Raw genomic sequence first — 20,329 nt, forward strand, 5'->3', positions numbered from 1 at the left:
ATAATTTAAAACGTGTACAAAATAAAATACAACAACTCTTCTAAAATATAATCGACCAAGGTGATAATTGTTTTAAAATATTTTAAAAAACATTCTTAGAATTGAAAAATTATGATATAAAAACCTTGATTTTTTTATAAAATTTATATATTTATTTATCGTAAAGAATTTTGATTTATTGAGCTAATTACACAAGATTATAATATCCAATTACACATGATGTTAATAAATAACCGGTAGTAATTTCAAGGCGCATGTGAGTTGGTAAGGCGTTCCCTTGGTTTAAACGAGGTCGCGGATTCGAACTGTACTCATGTATGCAACCGTTTAAAACTCGGGGCTAGAGTTTTCCCTTCCGTAAGCGACCTACCTGACTCGAGTGAAATTAGTTTGAATATGGTGCCGTTTCATAGTTGGAAACCGTTCAGGACACTTCATGAAATTATTAAAAAAAAACGGCAGCAAGAATCATTGATTAAATTTATTTATTCTTCCTCAATCTACTTTATTCATATGATTAAATTAAAAATAAATATAATAAAAATTGCCAATTCAAACGAAATATTTAAAAACAACTTTGTATACGATAAATGAAGTAAATTATTGATAATATATATTTATAAGTATAATTAAGGCGACATATATTCCGATTTAATGGCGCAAAAAATGATAAATTTTATATTAATTAGCATCTCTGATTAGTTAATGCTTATTAAAAAAACATTGTAAACTGATTTAAGATTTTCACTTAATCCATCTTCACTAAAAAAATAAAGTACACACTTTATGTTAGTTCTTTTCATTATTACATTTGCAATACTTAATCCCTTCTAATGACATCACTGCTTAAAATTAGTTAAAGTATTTGGCATGTTTGTTCAAACAATTCATGGCTGGTTGCTGACTAACATTATTTAGATGGGAGAGCTTTTTTGTTCTTGAGTTACGTTTCTAATTAAACGAAATTAAGAAGAAAAAAAACTAATTAAGAAAAATATTTTTTGAAAAAATTATGATGCTATAAATATTAAATTTGACTTTAATTCTTTAGATTTAATAAAAACAAGATATAATATCTTCATTAAATTTTAAATTTGAATCTACACTCTCAAGATAGAAATGTGACAACTATTTGTCAATTTTTTATAATTAATTATAAAATATTTTTTAAATGAAATTATATTTTTATATAGCATTCATATATGACAAACATAAATAAATATATGTATTATTATAATTTTTTATATAAAATAAAACTTTCATGGTAATTTGTTAATAAAATTTTAAATATCTTGATTTCTAATAAGAAATAAAGCAAACAATTGATTTCATAAAAAAAAACAATTGATAGTTTTTTTTAGATAAATTTGTTACTCAATTAGTCAATTCTGTTTAAATAATAATATCCTTATTATTCAAAAATCCTATAGAAAAAAAGAGCAAAATGACTGTAAATAATATTTTATTTAAAGATTCATACTAGTATTTTTTTTACACATACAATGAATTATAATTAATTCTCTTAACCAACAATAGAATGTCATATAGTGAAATTCATATTTCTATAAGTACTTAATTATTCAATTCAAATTAGAAAACAAAGTGATAGAAAATAAAATTTATTTTCATTAATTAAATTCCTAATTTTGTTTATAAGAAATTAAGAGAAAACAGTGGTAAAAAAGTTGTTGTAATGGAACATCATCTTCAATATTTCCATTTTGGTTAAGATAAACAAATTTGGTAAATCTCATTTCTTTTTCAATTCAGTTCTTTTCTCTCTATCTTCAAAAAAACAAAACAAAAATCTCAAATTTTTCTCTCTGTTTCACTGTTTTACCCTAAAAAAATTGTACAACACATCATTTTTCTACATAAAGCTCCCATCTTTACACTACCCTCTTCCTCAGCCCCCACACCCAATTTTCTCTTATCTCTCACTAAACAAATGAAATAAAAAAGACCATTTCTTTACAATTCCATTGATGATACAAAGTTTATGAGATTTTCTTGGGGTTTAAATGATGAGGGATTGAAATAAAACCAAAAAAATGGCACAAAATCTTTTATGTGGAGAGAATAAAAATACTTGTTTTGATGTTGATTGTAATGCCAGTGATGAGATTGATCATCAACTCAATCTAAAGGACTGTTTTTGTAATAAAAATGATGATGATGATGAAGGTTTGGTGATGGGTTTGACATTACATAGTGAAAAAAGAGTTGTGGAAATGGTTGAGAGGGAACAAAAACATATGCCTTTAGATGATTATCTTATGAGATTAAGGAGTGGTGAGTTGGATATGAGTTTTAGAAGAGAGGCTATTGATTGGATTTGGAAGGTTGGTTCTTTTTCATTTGATCCATTTTTATGTGTTTTGATTTGATTTTTATTGGTTTTCTGCTATTGGTTTTCATTTTCCAACAGCAAATTTTCAATCTTTTTAACATTGCTAGCTGTTTTTATTGATTTCTAATCTGTTTCCATTTGATTTCTGAAATGGGAAATTTGTTCCAAGTTCTAATCTTTGATCAAGTGAAATTGGATATGTTTTAGCAGATTGTTATTGATTGTTTTTATAATTGTTTATCAACAGGTTCAAGCACATTACAGTTTTGGAGCATTGAGTGTGTGTTTATCTATGAATTATTTGGATAGATTCATCTCAGTTTATCAATTGCCTGTAAGTGAAAATAAAGGATAGCATTATAATTTTTGAAGTTCAAATTTTGTCACAATGTGTTGTGTTGCTGATTGGCTTGATTCTGTTTCTTACTGCTGGCCTGTAGAAGGGTAAAGCTTGGACTGTGCAATTGTTAGCTGTAGCTTGTTTATCACTAGCAGCCAAAATGGAGGAGACTAATGTACCTCTTTCAGTGGATTTACAGGTAATATAATCATCAAAATTTGTTCTGAAATGAGAATTTTTGGTTTGTGTTATAAAGTTGGTCATAATTTTCATGTGTTTTTTACTTTTTTTATTTTCAGTCTTGTTGGATTAATGATTTTGTTGTTTTTTTTGAGTAGGTAGGAGATCCAAAGTTTGTGTTTGAGGCTAAAACCATACAAAGAATGGAGCTTTTAGTGTTGAATACATTGAAATGGAGAATGCAAGCAATTACACCTTGCTCATTTATAGACTATTATCTATGCAAGATCAATGGCAATCGGAATTTGTCACCGGCATTGATCAATAAATCATTGCAGCTAATATTATGCATAATAAAAGGTCTGTTTTGATGGAATTTGAGTGTTTTTTAACTATGTAGCACGGATAATGATGCGGGAAAGTGGAACACTTGGACACGGGCATGGCAAAACTATGTTGTTTTAAGAATTCTTAAGTAAAAAATGAAGTTCCGTGTCCAAAATGCTAAATTTCCGACACGTTTCCGAGACGGGAAACGTTGATCGAATGAAGTGTCCGTGCTACTTGGTTTTTCAATAATGATTGTACTTGGTTGTCTGTTGTGGATTTATTATGAGTTTTGATGGTGGGAATTGAATGTAGGTATTGATTTCCTGGAGTTCAGACCTTCAGAGATTGCTGCAGCAGTAGCTCTATTTGTTATAGAACAAGTCCAAGCAGTGGATATTGATAAGCAAATGCCTATTTTCATACATGTAGAAAAGGTAAACACAAAGGAACTTTGGCCCTTGGTGGCACCCTTAGAACTGAAAAATTCAGGACAAGACAAAAGTACTTTAGTTAATGAAACTCTATGATCTTGATCTCTTTTCTTTTTATCTATCAATTTGATAAGCTAATTGGGGCGTCGAAAGAGTTAGCGTGTAATGTTCATGTCATGTCGATATACTCAAATGATACAGTTAAGATCAACAGAACACAAAGTTAATAGGAGTGTCGAAAGAGTTCAAGGGTTGTGTTCATGTCGTGTCAGTCTACTCAAATTATACAATTAGGATCAACACGAACACGATTTATTTATTAACCGTGTCAACACGAACACGACACATAATTATACAGGTTATGGATGTCGATAGTATAACTCGTTTAATCTATGAGTTGACCCGTTTATGATATGAAAATGTTTAATCTCAATCGTAGTTCGTTATTTTTCCGTGTTAGGCTAATCATGCTCATGTCTAAGTTAATGAAATGAACCTTCTTGAGTGTTTGGCATTGTTTTTGCTTGCAGAATAGAGTAATGAAGTGTATTGAATTGATGAAAGACTTGTCATTGATTAGTAGCTGTGGGTCTACAACTACAACTACAACTACAACTACAAGTAGTAATGGTGATAATGTGGCAAGTGCTTCAACTTCATCAGTGCCTCAAAGTCCAAATGGGGTGTTGGAAGCAGCATGCTTAAGCTATAAAAGTGATGACATAACAACAACAGTTGGATCATGTGCAAATTCCTCACATAACCACAATTCTAACACTAATACTCCACTCACTAAGAGGAGGAAACACAATCCAACTCAAGTGGAAAACAAGTCATGATCATCACCACATTATTCATTTTGGTGACCATTTTGGAGGGTGTATCAATGTCCCCTTCATTTTCAATGAACACCAACACATGAGAGAGAGGGATGAAGTTAGAGAGAGAAAGAGAGGAGAGAGAGAGGAAGTTAGAGAGAGAAAAGAAAATAGTTTTTTTTGAGGAATAAATAATGAGTTAAAGAAAATTGGAGAGGTGATCCATGCTATAAGCATGAAAAGCTTAAGGTATTATTACTAGTTTATATACATATATGAATAGAAGTATGAAGAAGCTAAAGGATATAGGGAATAGTACAAAGTGGAAGAATGGTGGTGTTAATGGGAAATAGAAGTTGAGGGATGAAAGTGTTTTGTTTAGAGAACTATACTACCTTTTAAGTCCTTTTTTGTTCATTATTATTGTTTTTGTTGTATCTTCCAATTTAAGTGAGGGTATAGAAATATATAGAAAATGGAATCATCTAATTTTTTTTCATTTTTTTTTAACTTTTTATCCCTTTAATTAAATTTCTACTATATCTTTCTAAATAATAATAATTTTAAGTGTGATGGGCATATTTTTGCTCTAAAGCTATCAATTTAAATGATAGTCTATTGATGAGTGTTAATTATAACACTTATTTAATTAGTTTTTTAAGTCATTTAGGTCACTTTAGTGTTATTTTAAGCATTAATATTTACCATAGTAACGAGTAACTATTCAAACCATATCCTTAGTTAGAAGCGTCGTAATTAGGTGATTTTATGGCTCATGATTAGTTAATAGTTACATCTATAACTTCTATGAGGAAACAAAAATTCTAAATAAAATTATACGAGACTTGAAGAGTAAATGGGCTTATGAATTCTATCTATGATATTCCAAAGAGTTTATTAATTAAGATAGTTCTTATCTTAATCTACCGTATAGTTGTAGCGAAAAAGAAAAAATTATAGAAAAAAATGGAGATTCACAATTAGATAAAATAATACATTCGAAAAGAAAAGTCGAATGAATTTATTCAATTCTCATATAAGGTTATCGTATCTTTACTAATTCAAAGTATAATTTGATAATAATATAGCTGGAACAATGTATGATACAAAAAGTATGATGAGAATGAATTTAGGAGTTTTATTCTCTTATAGAGCCGATCAATCGCTGATAGTCCATAACAAAGTATCATAAAATTCGTATCATTACTCACTCAAAACGTTGTCGTTTATGAGTTAATTATTGTTTTCCTTCTAAAGCAATCAATTGCAACTACTCCATACCAACTTATCATAACTAAACTGCTTCACACACTCGAGACGCTGTCGTTTAGCAAGTTGGGGGTAGCAGGCCGATAAATAATGCTACAAATATATGTTGGGACCCACTTTTATTTTTGTTAAGGGAGTTTAGACTGACAGAGTAGTTGTGACCAGTCAACAAATATTTTTTTTTTCAGTATTTATTTTGATATTATAATGTAATACTATTATAATAAATTTAATATAAAATTATATGAATATAAATAATATTATAAATGTAAATATGAATAAAGAAAAAAAAGAGTAAAGCGTCGGGAAAGAATAGTGCAGAGACGAGCACATTGTATTCTATTTTAGCCTTCATTTCCTATGTGCCAACTGAGATCACTTTTTGACACGTGTCCTTCCACTGTCAAAATTCACAACTATGCTTTTTGGCATCATTTCATTGTTTTCCTTAAGGGAACCCAAGTAGGCCAACTGTCCATTTCTGATACCATCCGTTTAAATGACACGACATGATACAAAATTAAACAGGCTAGAGTTGATTTTATATAAATTTAAATAATACAATTAAATAGCGGATTAAATTTAATTCGTCTAAAATATGTTTAATTTTTTTATTAATTATATTAATTAAATAAATTATCATATGTTTTTTTTATGAATAAAATTATATTAAAGCCACATGAAGAGGCAAAAGCCAACTGCTCTAATTTTTCGCACAAGAAGTGGTACACTCAAAATGGCACACTAGATACTACAAATTAAAGAGCTTAAAAAAACAAAATCAAGAGAATAAAATACATCGAAGGTTTCTAAAAAAATCCAAACCCGAATAACAAAAACTCCTATTATAAAATTTAAAGAGAAAAACCGCCTTGGTGAAGCAGTTAAAGATCACAGTTTATTTGTTTATCCTCGCATATGTTAAATTATCATATGTTATAAGTATACTCATGTAATACATATAATTTACTAATTGATGTTTGCTGTGTTAAGATATGTGTTTGTTTTGGAGGTTTGTTGTTTGATTATACTTATTTAATTAAAAATGTATTAAGTAGATTAAGTGAGTTATCAATAAACATGTTAAAGAAGTTAAACATATATCCATTATATCTGATTTAGTGAACGGGTTAGACAATTTGACATATATTAGATCTGATCAATAGCATGACACATCATCATTTAACTAATAACTTTTATATATATATATATATATATATATATATATATATATATATATATATAATTCACATATAGTTAAAAAAAAGTAAATTTACCTTAAAAAATAAGATCCACCATTAAACCGTTTAAGTCTATTCGACATTCCACAATGTGTCTAATGGAGTCAAACTATTAGTTCAATGACAAAGTTATTTTATCTAATTGTGATAGTCATACTATCAGTTATAAATATTTACAATATATTTGATTTGAATTAGGTCATCAGAAGTACGATTTTGAATTTTTAACTCATTTTATGCTAATGTGAGTTATAAATACCGATCGTTTCAGTCACATTAACATAAAATGAGTTAAAAATTTAAAACCGTACTTTTGATGACCTAGTTAAAATCAAATATATTGTAATATTTCTATTTCAAATTTTTGGTAAGGTTTTAAAGATCTGTCAATCTCCTTGGACCTAATGTTTGATAATGGGATGAGAATTAAAATTAAAAATGGACAGAAGGTTACGTATAGAAGGGGAAAAGAGATTTTGAAATCCAAAAAGGTACAGAAACACAGAAAAAAGTAATTAATTTTAGAAAATGTGTTTGCTTATGTTATGAGATCATAATTATGTCCAATGGATGCAGCTTTTTAGGCCATCACTTATGACTGTAATTTCAACAATAATAAGTACTGATTTTAAGTACAAACTATATTATTAATCTAATGTCACTATTTGACTCACCATCATCCCTATAACGACTGAAACTAAGCAGGGTAAATTTCATCTTTTAAGATATAAAACCTATTTATTCTAAATAAAATCAATTCATTCAAACCGTTAAACTATTAGCTGAGATTCTGACAATATTATTTTTTTGATACATTTTCGAAGCCCGAACATAATATATACACAGACTTGTCGCACATTGTGTTTAGTTTTTAAAAAATAAAGGTTAAATTTGTCTCTAGAACTTTATACAGAATATTAATTTAGATAAAGTTTGTGGTTTTTAAAAAAACACCATAAATTTAGTGATTTGACTCGTTTTATTTTTTCAGATGAGTTACCAAAAAATGATTGTTGCATTATATACAAATTGTAACCGATGTAACAAAATATTTTTATACGATTTGAAACTGAATGGATAAAACGAACCGAAATGTTAAATTTATAGTGTTTTTTTCTTAAAGCTATGACTTTAAGCGTAATTGATTTTATATGCTAAGTTCGAGGAGCAAAATGAACTTTTGTTGGCTTTTTTTAGTTAACGTAACAGAAATTGCTAAAGATGAAACTCTAAACATTTTAATGTTAGTGCTTCACCAAGAATTTGTAATATTTTAACTGTAAGGTGTAGTTGAGGTGATAAGACATTCTCTTGATTTAAGTGAGATTGAAGGTTCGAATCGAACTCATGTATACAAACGTTTAAAATTTGGAGTTAGAATTTTGCCTCATGTAAGGGACCTATTCGGCTCGAGTGAGAATTGAGTATGAAAGGATTAAAAATGCGGTCTCATAGTTGGGAACCGTTCAATACATTTCATAATAATACAAAAAATAAAATAAAATAGTACTAATTTGTTTTTCTTGCATTATCTTATATCCTATTGTTTTTAGGCTAATGGTAAAAAAAACCCAAACCTTTACGACTTGTTGCAATTATATCCAAACCTTTTAATTTTTGCAATAATATCCAAATTGCATTTTTTTTTTGCAATAATATCCAAATTGCATTTTTTGTAGCAATAATAGTCAAATTGATGGCTAAAATTGTTGTTTTCAATTAAGATATTAGGCTATTATTATATTTTGATGTATAATAATATAGTAAAAGTCCCAAAAAATGGCAAAAAACTCAAAAAAAATCACATAAAAAGCGCAATTTGGATATTATTGCAACAAAATAATGCAATTTGGATATTATTGCAAAAATTAAAAGGTTTGGATATAATTGCAATAAATCATAGAGGTTTGGGTTTTTTTTGCCATTAAGCCTTGTTTTTAAGAAGATGAAACTTTAACTTTCCATTAATTAGAAAATAACTTTGCTGAAAAAAAAAACATAGCTAGTTTAATTGATATTAAAAATAATAATATTTCTAAATTTAATTATCTTGATTTTTTTGTACTCTTTTATTTTTATAACATAAATAATGTTAAGAGCCCTCTGACGTGAAAATAAAAAAATTTGTGACGCTGATGATTGAATAAAATCTTGGTGCTTATCAGCAGAAAAGAATCCATTTAGATAGTCCTTTATGACTCCAGTGGCAACTAGATCAACGCGCCCGATCAATTCTTAAAAAATATATTCTATTACCTTCATTAATAATAGCTAAAAATGTCGATGTGGATATTATTTTTAATATTTAATAAAATAATTAAAATAAAATATTTAATTATCCAAAGATAATTAATTTATAATCAGCCTTTAAAAAATGTTATTTTATCATAATTTCAAAAAATATATTTTAATTATGGCCAACTAATCATAATTATTACAAAAATCAAACTTTTACTTCTTTTTCTAGATCAAATTTAATTTTTTTAATTGAAATATATTTATCAATATCAAACTACAACGTACAAATTAATAGTTTAATCATAAATAAATTAATAGACATTTTTTAAAATTTGACTAATAAATAAAAAATTAGACATTTTTTTATTAAGCCTAAAAACCCATAAAAAAGGTCAGAAAACGATGGACACGAGTGTTGGAATATGTAAAATTGTAAATAAGTAATACTCCATCCGTCCTATTTAAGAAGGGACCTATTTTATTTTTATTTGTCCTATTTAAGAAGACTATATCATATTTTTTGTGTCAATTTATATAAATTTCCCCTTTTTACCCCCTTTTCTCTTTACATAATTAATGATTATTAGCTATACACAAAATACGACACTATCATATAGAGGTAAAATAAGAAAACACTATAATAGTTAATGCTTTCTTAATATATGTGAAAAAATCATTTGTTCTTTCTTAAACGGGACGGAGGAAGTAATATTTTCACAATTATTATTGAAATATTGGTGACATTATAATGGTGTACCATCTTCTATTATGAGTACAGAGTAGGTCAATTATCATTTTTATTATATTTTGTTGATTATTGTGTGTAATTTATCCTCTTGATTGTCTCTGCAAAAACTGGATTATGGTAGGTGAAGCTTTAAACAGATTCTGCAATTCACCACTAAATCACAAATTTAATTAATCACTCTGCCTTTGTAGCTGTGTAGGGTTAGAAAATCATATACTGCTCTGCTGTACAATTTAGATTCTTTTGCAATTTCCCTCAACCAAATTTTGTAATTACATACTTTTAATTTATTTCTTTAACTTCCATTTAGTTATTTATTTCTACTTTTTAAATAATTTCTTTAGCTGCCATATTTTTTTTATTTCTTTATTTATTAAGATTCAGAGGTATATGTAGTAGTTTAGTCATTAGTATCAATTTGGGTTAAAGAAACGGCTTGTCCGATTAAAAAATGATTGGTTTACCCAAAATTAAAATTAACTAAACTAGTTTATTCTTTAATCAAACCGATTAAATTATCAATTTTAATCGAAACCCATTGAACTAAGTTAATCAAAGCTTTAAGAATACAAAAACCAAATGGATCGAGTTATCCAGTTAGTTTAATAAAATAATGAAAAAACTACTAACGAGTAATATTTAAAACTTATTAAAGTTCAGTTAATTAAATTTTCTAAATCCTTTATCATAATCGAATAAGTTTTTTTTATTAACAAATTGAATTAACAAAACTGACTGAATTAATTGATATTTTAATTATATTTAGCGTCCGTTTGCTCATTTACCATGAGTGCTGTTTCTGCAAAATAAATTAAATTTCAATATTTATTTATGTACTGTTATTATTTCAAAAAAAAAAAATTAATAATAAAAATTTTATAGCTCAAATGTTATAAGTAAAACAACGTTTTACGAAAATTGCAGGTTCAATTTTTTTTTTCACAAGAACTCTCCACCAAATAAAAAAAGTGTAGTTGACTGATTATAAAAAATATTTTACTTTTTTAACTTTTTGTATTTAATCTAACAATTGATAATTTTATTTCATTTTTCATTTTTTAATTTCAATTATAATTATTTATTTAAACTGAAATAAAAAATATTAAAAAGTACCATTTATATGAAATTTCTAATAGTACAATTACAAATCGGAATAACATGAAGGATATATGTCACGACCCGAAATCTCAAGCCGCGACCGGCGCTAGGGAATGGGAGTGGTAGCTCCGAAACCCGTAGCAAGCCTAGAGATCACTATAAATTTTTCGCGAAACATTAACAAAATGTTTTTATAAAACTTCTTTAAACGATACAAAACGATCTTTAGAAATCAGGGTCTTACAAAGCGATAGCTCATATCAAGCAATGCCATGTTTCTCGCATATATATAAACGGTTTAAAAGCGCAGTTTAAAACCTTTCGTACATATCAGAGCTTAGATAAAACATATAAAACCGTTTGACAAATCACTATACAAACATCTAAGGACTTGACTACTGCAGCACTACTGATCGACTCCTTCTTTCTGTACTCACAGACTTCTGGAACAAAGATAGAAGTCTGTCACTTCCGATACTATACACCTGAAACATAACACTATTGGGGGGGGGGGTCAGACAATGCTGAGTGAGTTCGCATTTACTTAAGATATTATAAATATAAATTGCATAAACACATATTAAAATAAACAATAATGTTTGATCCGATGAAACCCTAATCTTAAATTCGTACTATTTCCTATTCGTATCCTGCTCATATTGTATCCATTAATTATATCAAATCATTTTAATCCGAGTGGTACGGTCCCGAGATAGTTCAACCGAGTTACCGTTACCACGTGACATAGTCCCGAGATAGTTCAACCGAGTTACATCATGTCACTGCTAAATCCCAAGGTGTGAGTCCCGAGATAGTTCAACCGAGTTACTCACTAGATACGGGTCCCGAGATAGTTCGACCGAGTTACCTCGTATCTACCAAAATTATAATCCTCCTTTCCGATACCCAAACATGATTAGCGTATATTGAGCTCATATCAAACATTTTCAAATACAAAAATCTATCGACACTAATTCTATGACTGACCCAGACACTGGTGATCACACAGCCTATTGACGCCCAATAGGTAGCTCGTTTCCTCGGATCATTAAAGCAAACATCACAATTTACAAATAACAATAATATATCAAATAATGCACCCAAGCGATATTATGAACAAAGTATTCACATGAATTACCCAAGTAATAATGCATATGCAATGCAATTAATGAATTACCACATAATTATCAACTTATAATAATAATATACGAAAGTAAATTGCAGAACTCACTGTTTTCTATCCAAAAGCTACGGTCATATCGCGTTCTTTAAGTACCGTGTTCCGTTGGTAGTCGCCTCGCCGAGTCTACGAAAATACGATAATGAATCGTAGTTAAAATGGATCCTAATCCAAAGGTGTTCTAACTATATAATACTTTGTGACTAAATCAATTTATTTTGCCTGGGAATAAATTGATTACGTTTTAATATTATAATCCCATAATTTATAGTTTTTCTTAGCTCGAAACGTCAATTTATAACTGAATTAATTAACGACTTTACATTTCGTTAATTAAAACTAGTTTTCCCAAAACTAGCTAATTAGCCGACTTTGGACTATTAAAAAGTTTATTTAAAATGGCCCGACTTCCAAACAAATTTGACATCCTTATAGTACCTAACCCCATCTACAACTTTCGTTTAGATTTTAAACTGAAATTATCGTCCTAAGGTGTCGGAAATTGGTCCTGAAGTCGACTCCTTAAAATTGGCAGTTTTGGACTGCAAATTAGCTCACTACAGCTGCTGTTTCGGGCTTAGAAACAGAGCACGTAAACTAGTCATAATTCAAAATAAATTTGACATTCCTATAGTTCACAACGTCCTCTACAATTTTCGTTTAGACCTTCAATTCAAAATCAAACCCGAAGATATCGGAAACTAGCCCCGAAGTTGCTTCCCCGGGCTGTTTTATCGACAGCAGAACAGCCCCATGGGCTGCTGTTTACAGCCACATTTTCTGTTGTCTGGCCACTGTTGCGGCAACAGCTCTCTCATACTTTCATTCTCTGTTCCGTAACGAACAAAACGACACTAAAACCGACTCGTTCCGACATTTCGTTAGCCCGCAATCCGGTCTCAAAGTTGACTCCTAATTCACATTTTAACTTTTAATTCAAAACAGTTTTGACTAATTCAAAACGTATTCAATCAACTTTTAATCCGTTCTAACGAAGTTTAATATCACTTTTAACTTCAATAATCAATACGTTAAAATTCCGCCAATCCATTTTAATTAAATTTTACTCACTTTAACTTTCGAAACCAATTATTTTTGTAGTAGATAAACCATCCCTAACAACTCACCAAACGATCATTAAACTTATGTTTTTAACTCAAGCTTTAAACTATTCGAACGGGGGCCGAGTTAGCGTCACATTCTCGTTTTCCTCGGCGACCGAGGGCTGCGATGGCTGCCCTCAAAGGACTGTTCAGCTCTGCTCATAAGAGCAGAGCCGAACTCTGCTCTCTTGGCAGAATTCTGCCGAAGCAGAATTCTGCTCTTGAGAGCAGAATTCGCTGCTCTTGGTGAGCAGCAATTGCTGCTCACCGGAGCGAATTCCGGCCACCATAAACCTTTTCCGTCATGCTCTAAGGGTTAACCAATAATTCATCCATTTGTTTGCTTAAAATCTCAACTAAAACAACTCTCAATCTCATCCATAACACACAACATACCAAAGCTAAAAACTCAATAACAACCCTAAGCTTTCTATCATCCAAATCACCATAAACAACCAATAAATCTTTAAATTAGTAATCATACCTTGATCCCCTTTGATTGTAGAGTATTTGCTTCCAAGATTTTGGTGTTTGGATGAGAAATTGTGAGTGTGTGGGAGTGATTTGTTGAGTTCGGCAATGGAGTCTTGAAGATGAGGGTTTAATGCTTCTTGGTTTATCTAATGGAGTGAAGAAGATGCTTCTAGTGGATTTTATGATAGAGTACTTAAAGGCTAAAGTACCAAATTAACTCAACAACTTTCCTTTACAATTTAGTCCAATTCCGCAACTAATGTCGCGTCAATTTTTAATACGACCTCGGAATTCATTAACATTTTCACAATCACTTCCGAATAATATTTTATGGACGATATGATATAAATTATTAGCTTGGGACTAAATTTTTATTTTTATTTTAAATTATCCTTAATTATTAATTAGTCCCGCTAATAACCGCTTCTAGCGAAATAATAATTTTCCAATTAAATTACTATTTCTCGACCAATTCAATTCATTAATTCTCACCATACTTCTTGACTTGAATCTCACTTCCGACTTATTAGACATAAATTTTTTAATGTAGGCTTCGTGGCGCAATCTAATTCTTAAATTTTTTACGGGTTATTACATTCAGCCCCCCTTATAATAAATTCGTCCTCGAATTTAAGCTTTTGTCTCTTACTTAATCCATCGTAGTTTTTCGACATATTATTGCTCCACGTATCGCCTTTTGTAACGTTTACATATTTATAACAAACTCGTTCTTATTACGTCCATAATCCTTATATAAACTTCTCATCTATGTTCTTATGAAATTGCCGCTTAATTCTACGTTTAATAATCACAACGTTTAACTTCTAAACATCCTCCTTAGGGGTGTCATATTCCAATATTGACCCGATCTAATTAGTTTTGTTAATCTCGACAATCTTTTCAGATACTTCTTCGCACAGTAACTCTTTGTTTACTTCTTCTGTCTGTGGTTGAATTCACAAAAGAGAAGTGTGATTCCAACTTTCTGCTTTTATCCAAAACGACTACATTTTTTTCATAGGTGTTCTCGTTTCTTTTATATAATTTAAACTTGAATAATGACCTTTGTTATCAATCTTTTGATTCACTTTATGATGTTTGCTAATCTTCTTTAACATTGTCCAGTGAAGTTCTTAGCTTTGTCTTAACTTACCTCCCGGTCGTCTTATACTTCTTGCTTCAACATTTTTCACCGCTCCTATAACTAGAAGATCAAAAGTTACTCCTTCATACTTGTCAATGTGTTGCACTCTTGGTCGTTTGCATATCCATATATCATATTCTTACTGATATTTCGTCTATCAGTAAAACTGATCTTATCCCTAGATCAATTTTATACTTCTTGACCCTATATATATCTTGACTATATAGAGTTCAATTATTTCTTAATTTCTTGTTACTTTCCATGTAACGTCCTTAATTCTTTTCCTCGATTACCTTTATCGAGTGTCACTCAATATACGTAGGTTGTTTAAGCCTTATCTATGTCGATTAACTTAATCGATCTCTTCATATTCCTCCGTCCATTTTTAATTTATTTTATACTTCCTTATACTTGAATGGCTCTTTGCAGGTATCTTAGTTCAAGTTCTTATGGGTGTCCTTCTTTACTGTCTTTTGTTTCGAGCTATCCAATAACACCTTTGTGATATAGCTCAACCCCTTTGTTGAGTCTTTCCTTCCTATTCCTTTGCATCCATTGATGTCTATATGGCTTATTAGCCTTATCGATCATTTACTTGTTTGCTTCTTTAAGCGTCGTCTATCTATATCCTTATTCTCCTTAGGGCTTATGTATTCGCATATTACGACTTCACATCATCCTGTCTGTTATCTATATAAATCATATCTCGAGGTATCGATGTTTTCGATCATACATCTAGATGTCTTGTCTAGGTAAATTTTTTGAAATGATGCCTTTATTTCCATGCCTTCCGGCGACTTTATCACCCACTCGTTACTCTTGATCGTCGTTGCACCCCTTACTCTCGAGGTGACTTAATTGCCTTATACAATTCTTACCCTCAAAGGTTCTACCTATGAGGTGTGAGCTATGTTCACCATTGAACTATCTCTATACAATCTTTTATATTTGTTATTTCTCTTTGTTAAAGTTTATATATTGGTGTCACAGAAAATTCCATCTGGTTTTCTTACGTTTCAAATCAATTTGACTTTGCCCGCGGGACTTTCAAAACAATTTCTTTTCAAATCGAATACAATTTCAATCGTATAGTTTCAAAACTTTTAGTATAATTGTGCATCAGAGTGATGACACCTCTCATTACTAAAGAGTTGCTATTTAAAATTCTTTGAATTGCTCGTATCAGCGAATGCATGATGCAGAGTAAAATTATGGTTTTATATCAAAATATTTATACATATATGCTGATACTGCAATGTGTTTTCAATCATGTCTTTCATGCTTCCTATGGCATACTATATGCTGAGTCTGCGCACAATTATACTTTCAAAAGAAATATCAAAACTTTATTTCTTTTGTAAACACCATAAGTCAACTCAGACCGGAACTTCTGTGACATTTTAGCTTTTCTTTATTATAGCTTTTTATTGATTTTATTGATGTATTTTATTCTCATTCTCTATCCTCCTATCACATACTATCAAGCTATGTTCAGGGCATAGCTCAGGTTATTCAGGCATATTTGACATTTTGTAGAGTATGTCAGACTCTTTTAATGTATGTTCTCTACGTCTTGTTCCCTTCCTAAAGGAATATCTTAGGTTATGCACCTAGGTTCTCATTCTCCCTAGTGCATCGTATGTTCGATAACGATCTATCTCTAATATGATGCGTCTATACCATAATGGCTTGCCTTAATGGCCAAACCATAGCTACTAAAAAAAATGTGATAGCACAAAGCATACGCATCGTACTTGGGGGTGCTTGACTAGATTCGCCCCGCTCTCGGATCACTATTCCTGATCGGCGGCCTTTGATTCGCTATTTCTGGTATACGGGAGGTACATCCTCTCCATTTGATATAGCGTGTGGCTGAGCCTTGTCTTGCACAGACATGCTTGTAAGAGTCCATTTCTCACGTCCTTCTCCGTATGCACATTGCATATGCATACTCTATCATAAATGAAACACGCATCCTTATCGCATATACATAATCCTTATAGAACAAACTACGTTTCACACAACAATCGATTATAAAGACTCGCATCCTATCGAGGAGAGTTAGAAGTTTATAAACAAACAAGGACCTATCAATGATATGACTCGAATCCTATAGCTGCAGTAGTTCCTAGCTTAACCTAGTGACAATGTCAAACCTAGGTACAGATGATCACCTATAAGCAATGGCCTATGAATCTAACCATTGCTCTGATACCACCTTTGTCACGACCCGAAATCTCAAGCCGCGAACGGCGCTAGGGAATGGGAGTGGTAGCTCCGAAACCCGTAGCAAGCCTAGAGATCACTATAAATTTTTCGCGAAACATTAACAAAATGTTTTTATAAAACTTCTTTAAACGATACAAAACGATCTTTAGAAATCAGGGTCTTACAAAGCGATAGCTCATATCAAGCAATGCCATGTTTCTCGCATATATATAAACGGTTTAAAAGCGCAGTTTAAAACCTTTCGTACATATCAGAGCTTAGATAAAACATATAAAACCGTTTGACAAATCACTATACAAACATCTAAGGACTTGACTACTGCAGCACTACTGATCGACTCCTTCTTTCTGTACTCACAGACTTCTGGAACAAAGATAGAAGTTTGTCACTTCCGATACTATACACCTGAAACATAACACTATTGGGGGGGGTCAGACAATGCTGAGTGAGTTCGCATTTACTTAAGATATTATAAATATAAATTGCATAAACACATATTAAAATAAACAATAATGTTTGATCCGATGAAACCCTAATCTTAAATTCGTACTATTTCCTATTCGTATCCTGCTCATATTGTATCCATTAATTATATCAAATCATTTTAATCCGAGTGGTACGGTCCCGAGATAGTTCAACCGAGTTACCGTTACCACGTGACATAGTCCCGAGATAGTTCAACCGAGTTACATCATGTCACTGCTAAATCCCAAGGTGTGAGTCCCGAGATAGTTCAACCGAGTTACTCACTAGATACGGGTCCCGAGATAGTTCGACCGAGTTACCTCGTATCTACCAAAATTATAATCCTCCTTTCCGATACCCAAACATGATTAGCGTATATTGAGCTCATATCAAACATTTTCAAATACAAAAATCTATCGACACTAATTCTATGACTGACCCAGACACTGGTGATCACACAGCCTATTGACGCCCAATAGGTAGCTCGTTTCCTCGGATAATTAAAGCAAACATCACAATTTACAAATAACAATAATATATCAAATAATGCACCCAAGCGATATTATGAACAAAGTATTCACATGAATTACCCAAGTAATAATGCATATGCAATGCAATTAATGAATTACCACATAATTATCAACTTATAATAATAATATACGAAAGTAAATTGCAGAACTCACTGTTTTCTATCCAAAAGCTACGGTCATATCGCGTTCTTTAAGTACCGTGTTCCGTTGGTAGTCGCCTCGCCGAGTCTACGAAAATACGATAATGAATCGTAGTTAAAATGGATCCTAATCCAAAGGTGTTCTAACTATATAATACTTTGTGACTAAATCAATTTATTTTGCCTGGGAATAAATTGATTACGTTTTAATATTATAATCCCATAATTTATAGTTTTTCTTAGCTCGAAACGTCAATTTATAACTGAATTAATTAACGACTTTACATTTCGTTAATTAAAACTAGTTTTCCCAAAACTAGCTAATTAGCCGACTTTGGACTATTAAAAAGTTTATTTAAAATGGCCCGACTTCCAAACAAATTTGACATCCTTATAGTACCTAACCCCATCTACAACTTTCGTTTAGATTTTAAACTGAAATTATCGTCCTAAGGTGTCGGAAATTGGTCCTGAAGTCGACTCCTTAAAATTGGCAGTTTTGGACTGCAAATTAGCTCACTACAGCTGCTGTTTCGGGCTTAGAAACAGAGCACGTAAACTAGTCATAATTCAAAATAAATTTGACATTCCTATAGTTCACAACGTCCTCTACAATTTTCGTTTAGACCTTCAATTCAAAATCAAACCCGAAGATATCGGAAACTAGCCCCGAAGTTGCTTCCCCGGGCTGTTTTATCGACAGCAGAACAGCCCCATGGGCTGCTGTTTACAGCCACATTTCTTGTTGTCTGGCCACTGTTGCGGCAGCAGCTCTCTCATACTTTCATTCTCTGTTCCGTAACGAACAAAACGACACTAAAACCGACTCGTTCCGACATTTCGTTAGCCCGCAATCCGGTCTCAAAGTTGACTCCTAATTCACATTTTAACTTTTAATTCAAAACAGTTTTGACTAATTCAAAACGTATTCAATCAACTTTTAATCCGTTCTAACGAAGTTTAATATCACTTTTAACTTCAATAATCAATACGTTAAAATTCCGCCAATCCATTTTAATTAAATTTTACTCACTTTAACTTTCGAAACCAATTATTTTTGTAGTAGATAAACCATCCCTAACAACTCACCAAACGATCATTAAACTTATGTTTTTAACTCAAGCTTTAAACTATTCGAACGGGGGCCGAGTTAGCGTCACATTCTCGTTTTCCTCGGCGACCGAGGGCTGCGATGGCTGCCCTCAAAGGACTGTTCAGCTCTGCTCATAAGAGCAGAGCCGAACTCTGCTCTCTTGGCAGAATTCTGCCGAAGCAGAATTCTGCTCTTGAGAGCAGAATTCGCTGCTCTTGGTGAGCAGCAATTGCTGCTCACCGGAGCGAATTCCGGCCACCATAAACCTTTTCCGTCATGCTCTAAGGGTTAACCAATAATTCATCCATTTGTTTGCTTAAAATCTCAACTAAAACAACTCTCAATCTCATCCATAACACACAACATACCAAAGCTAAAAACTCAATAACAACCCTAAGCTTTCTATCATCCAAATCACCATAAACAACCAATAAATCTTTAAATTAGTAATCATACCTTGATCCCCTTTGATTGTAGAGTATTTGCTTCCAAGATTTTGGTGTTTGGATGAGAAATTGTGAGTGTGTGGGAGTGATTTGTTGAGTTCGGCAATGGAGTCTTGAAGATGAGGGTTTAATGCTTCTTGGTTTATCTAATGGAGTGAAGAAGATGCTTCTAGTGGATTTTATGATAGAGTACTTAAAGGCTAAAGTACCAAATTAACTCAACAACTTTCCTTTACAATTTAGTCCAATTCCGCAACTAATGTCGCGTCAATTTTTAATACGACCTCGGAATTCATTAACATTTTCACAATCACTTCCGAATAATATTTTATGGACGATATGATATAAATTATTAGCTTGGGACTAAATTTTTATTTTTATTTTAAATTATCCTTAATTATTAATTAGTCCCGCTAATAACCGCTTCTAGCGAAATAATAATTTTCCAATTAAATTACTATTTCTCGACCAATTCAATTCAT

The 20,329-nt window shown here is 31.2% G+C and overlaps 1 protein-coding gene and 2 long non-coding RNA genes across 5 annotated transcripts; 1 reads left to right on the forward strand and 2 right to left on the reverse strand.

Moving 5' to 3' along the window:
• The first annotated feature begins 1,760 nt into the window (after window positions 1-1,760).
• Window positions 1,761-4,948, forward strand: LOC126657739 (cyclin-D4-1-like). Its single transcript, XM_050352495.1, has 6 exons — window positions 1,761-2,342; window positions 2,598-2,684; window positions 2,791-2,889; window positions 3,029-3,230; window positions 3,513-3,634; window positions 4,162-4,948. The coding sequence occupies exons 1-6, from the start codon at window positions 2,052-2,054 to the stop codon at window positions 4,468-4,470; spliced, it is 1,110 nt and encodes a 369-aa protein (XP_050208452.1). The 5' UTR covers window positions 1,761-2,051; the 3' UTR covers window positions 4,471-4,948.
• Window positions 4,949-11,220: 6,272 nt separating this feature from the next.
• Window positions 11,221-14,133, reverse strand: LOC126654581 (uncharacterized). 3 transcript variants are annotated; one of them, XR_007632648.2, is made up of 3 exons: window positions 13,811-14,109; window positions 12,275-12,349; window positions 11,221-11,541 (listed from the first exon to the last, which is right to left on the reverse strand). It is a non-coding gene; the product is annotated as an uncharacterized LOC126654581 (long non-coding RNA). The 3 variants fall into 3 exon arrangements; XR_008791121.1 differs by lacking the exon at window positions 12,275-12,349 and having other exon boundaries at window positions 13,811-14,133; XR_007632646.2 differs by lacking the exon at window positions 13,811-14,109 and having other exon boundaries at window positions 12,275-13,536.
• A 3,137-nt stretch (window positions 14,134-17,270) lies between these two features.
• LOC130014787 (uncharacterized) lies at window positions 17,271-19,031 on the reverse strand. The gene is made up of 2 exons (XR_008789489.1): window positions 18,322-19,031; window positions 17,271-17,591 (listed from the first exon to the last, which is right to left on the reverse strand). It is a non-coding gene; the product is annotated as an uncharacterized LOC130014787 (long non-coding RNA).
• Window positions 19,032-20,329: the final 1,298 nt, after the last annotated feature.

This window comes from Mercurialis annua, linkage group LG7 (genome assembly GCF_937616625.2).
Source record: "Mercurialis annua linkage group LG7, ddMerAnnu1.2, whole genome shotgun sequence".
Taxonomy (NCBI): domain Eukaryota; kingdom Viridiplantae; phylum Streptophyta; class Magnoliopsida; order Malpighiales; family Euphorbiaceae; genus Mercurialis; species Mercurialis annua.

Coding starts and splice junctions, on each gene's coding strand:
- LOC126657739 (XM_050352495.1), top strand. CDS start 2,052: ATGGCACAAAATCTTTTATGTGGAGAGAATAAAAATACTTGTTTTGAT. Junction 2,685..2,790: donor TCTCAGTTTATCAATTGCCT/GTAAGTGAAAAT, acceptor GCTGGCCTGTAG/AAGGGTAAAGCTTGGACTGT. Junction 3,635..4,161: donor TTTTCATACATGTAGAAAAG/GTAAACACAAAG, acceptor TTTTGCTTGCAG/AATAGAGTAATGAAGTGTAT.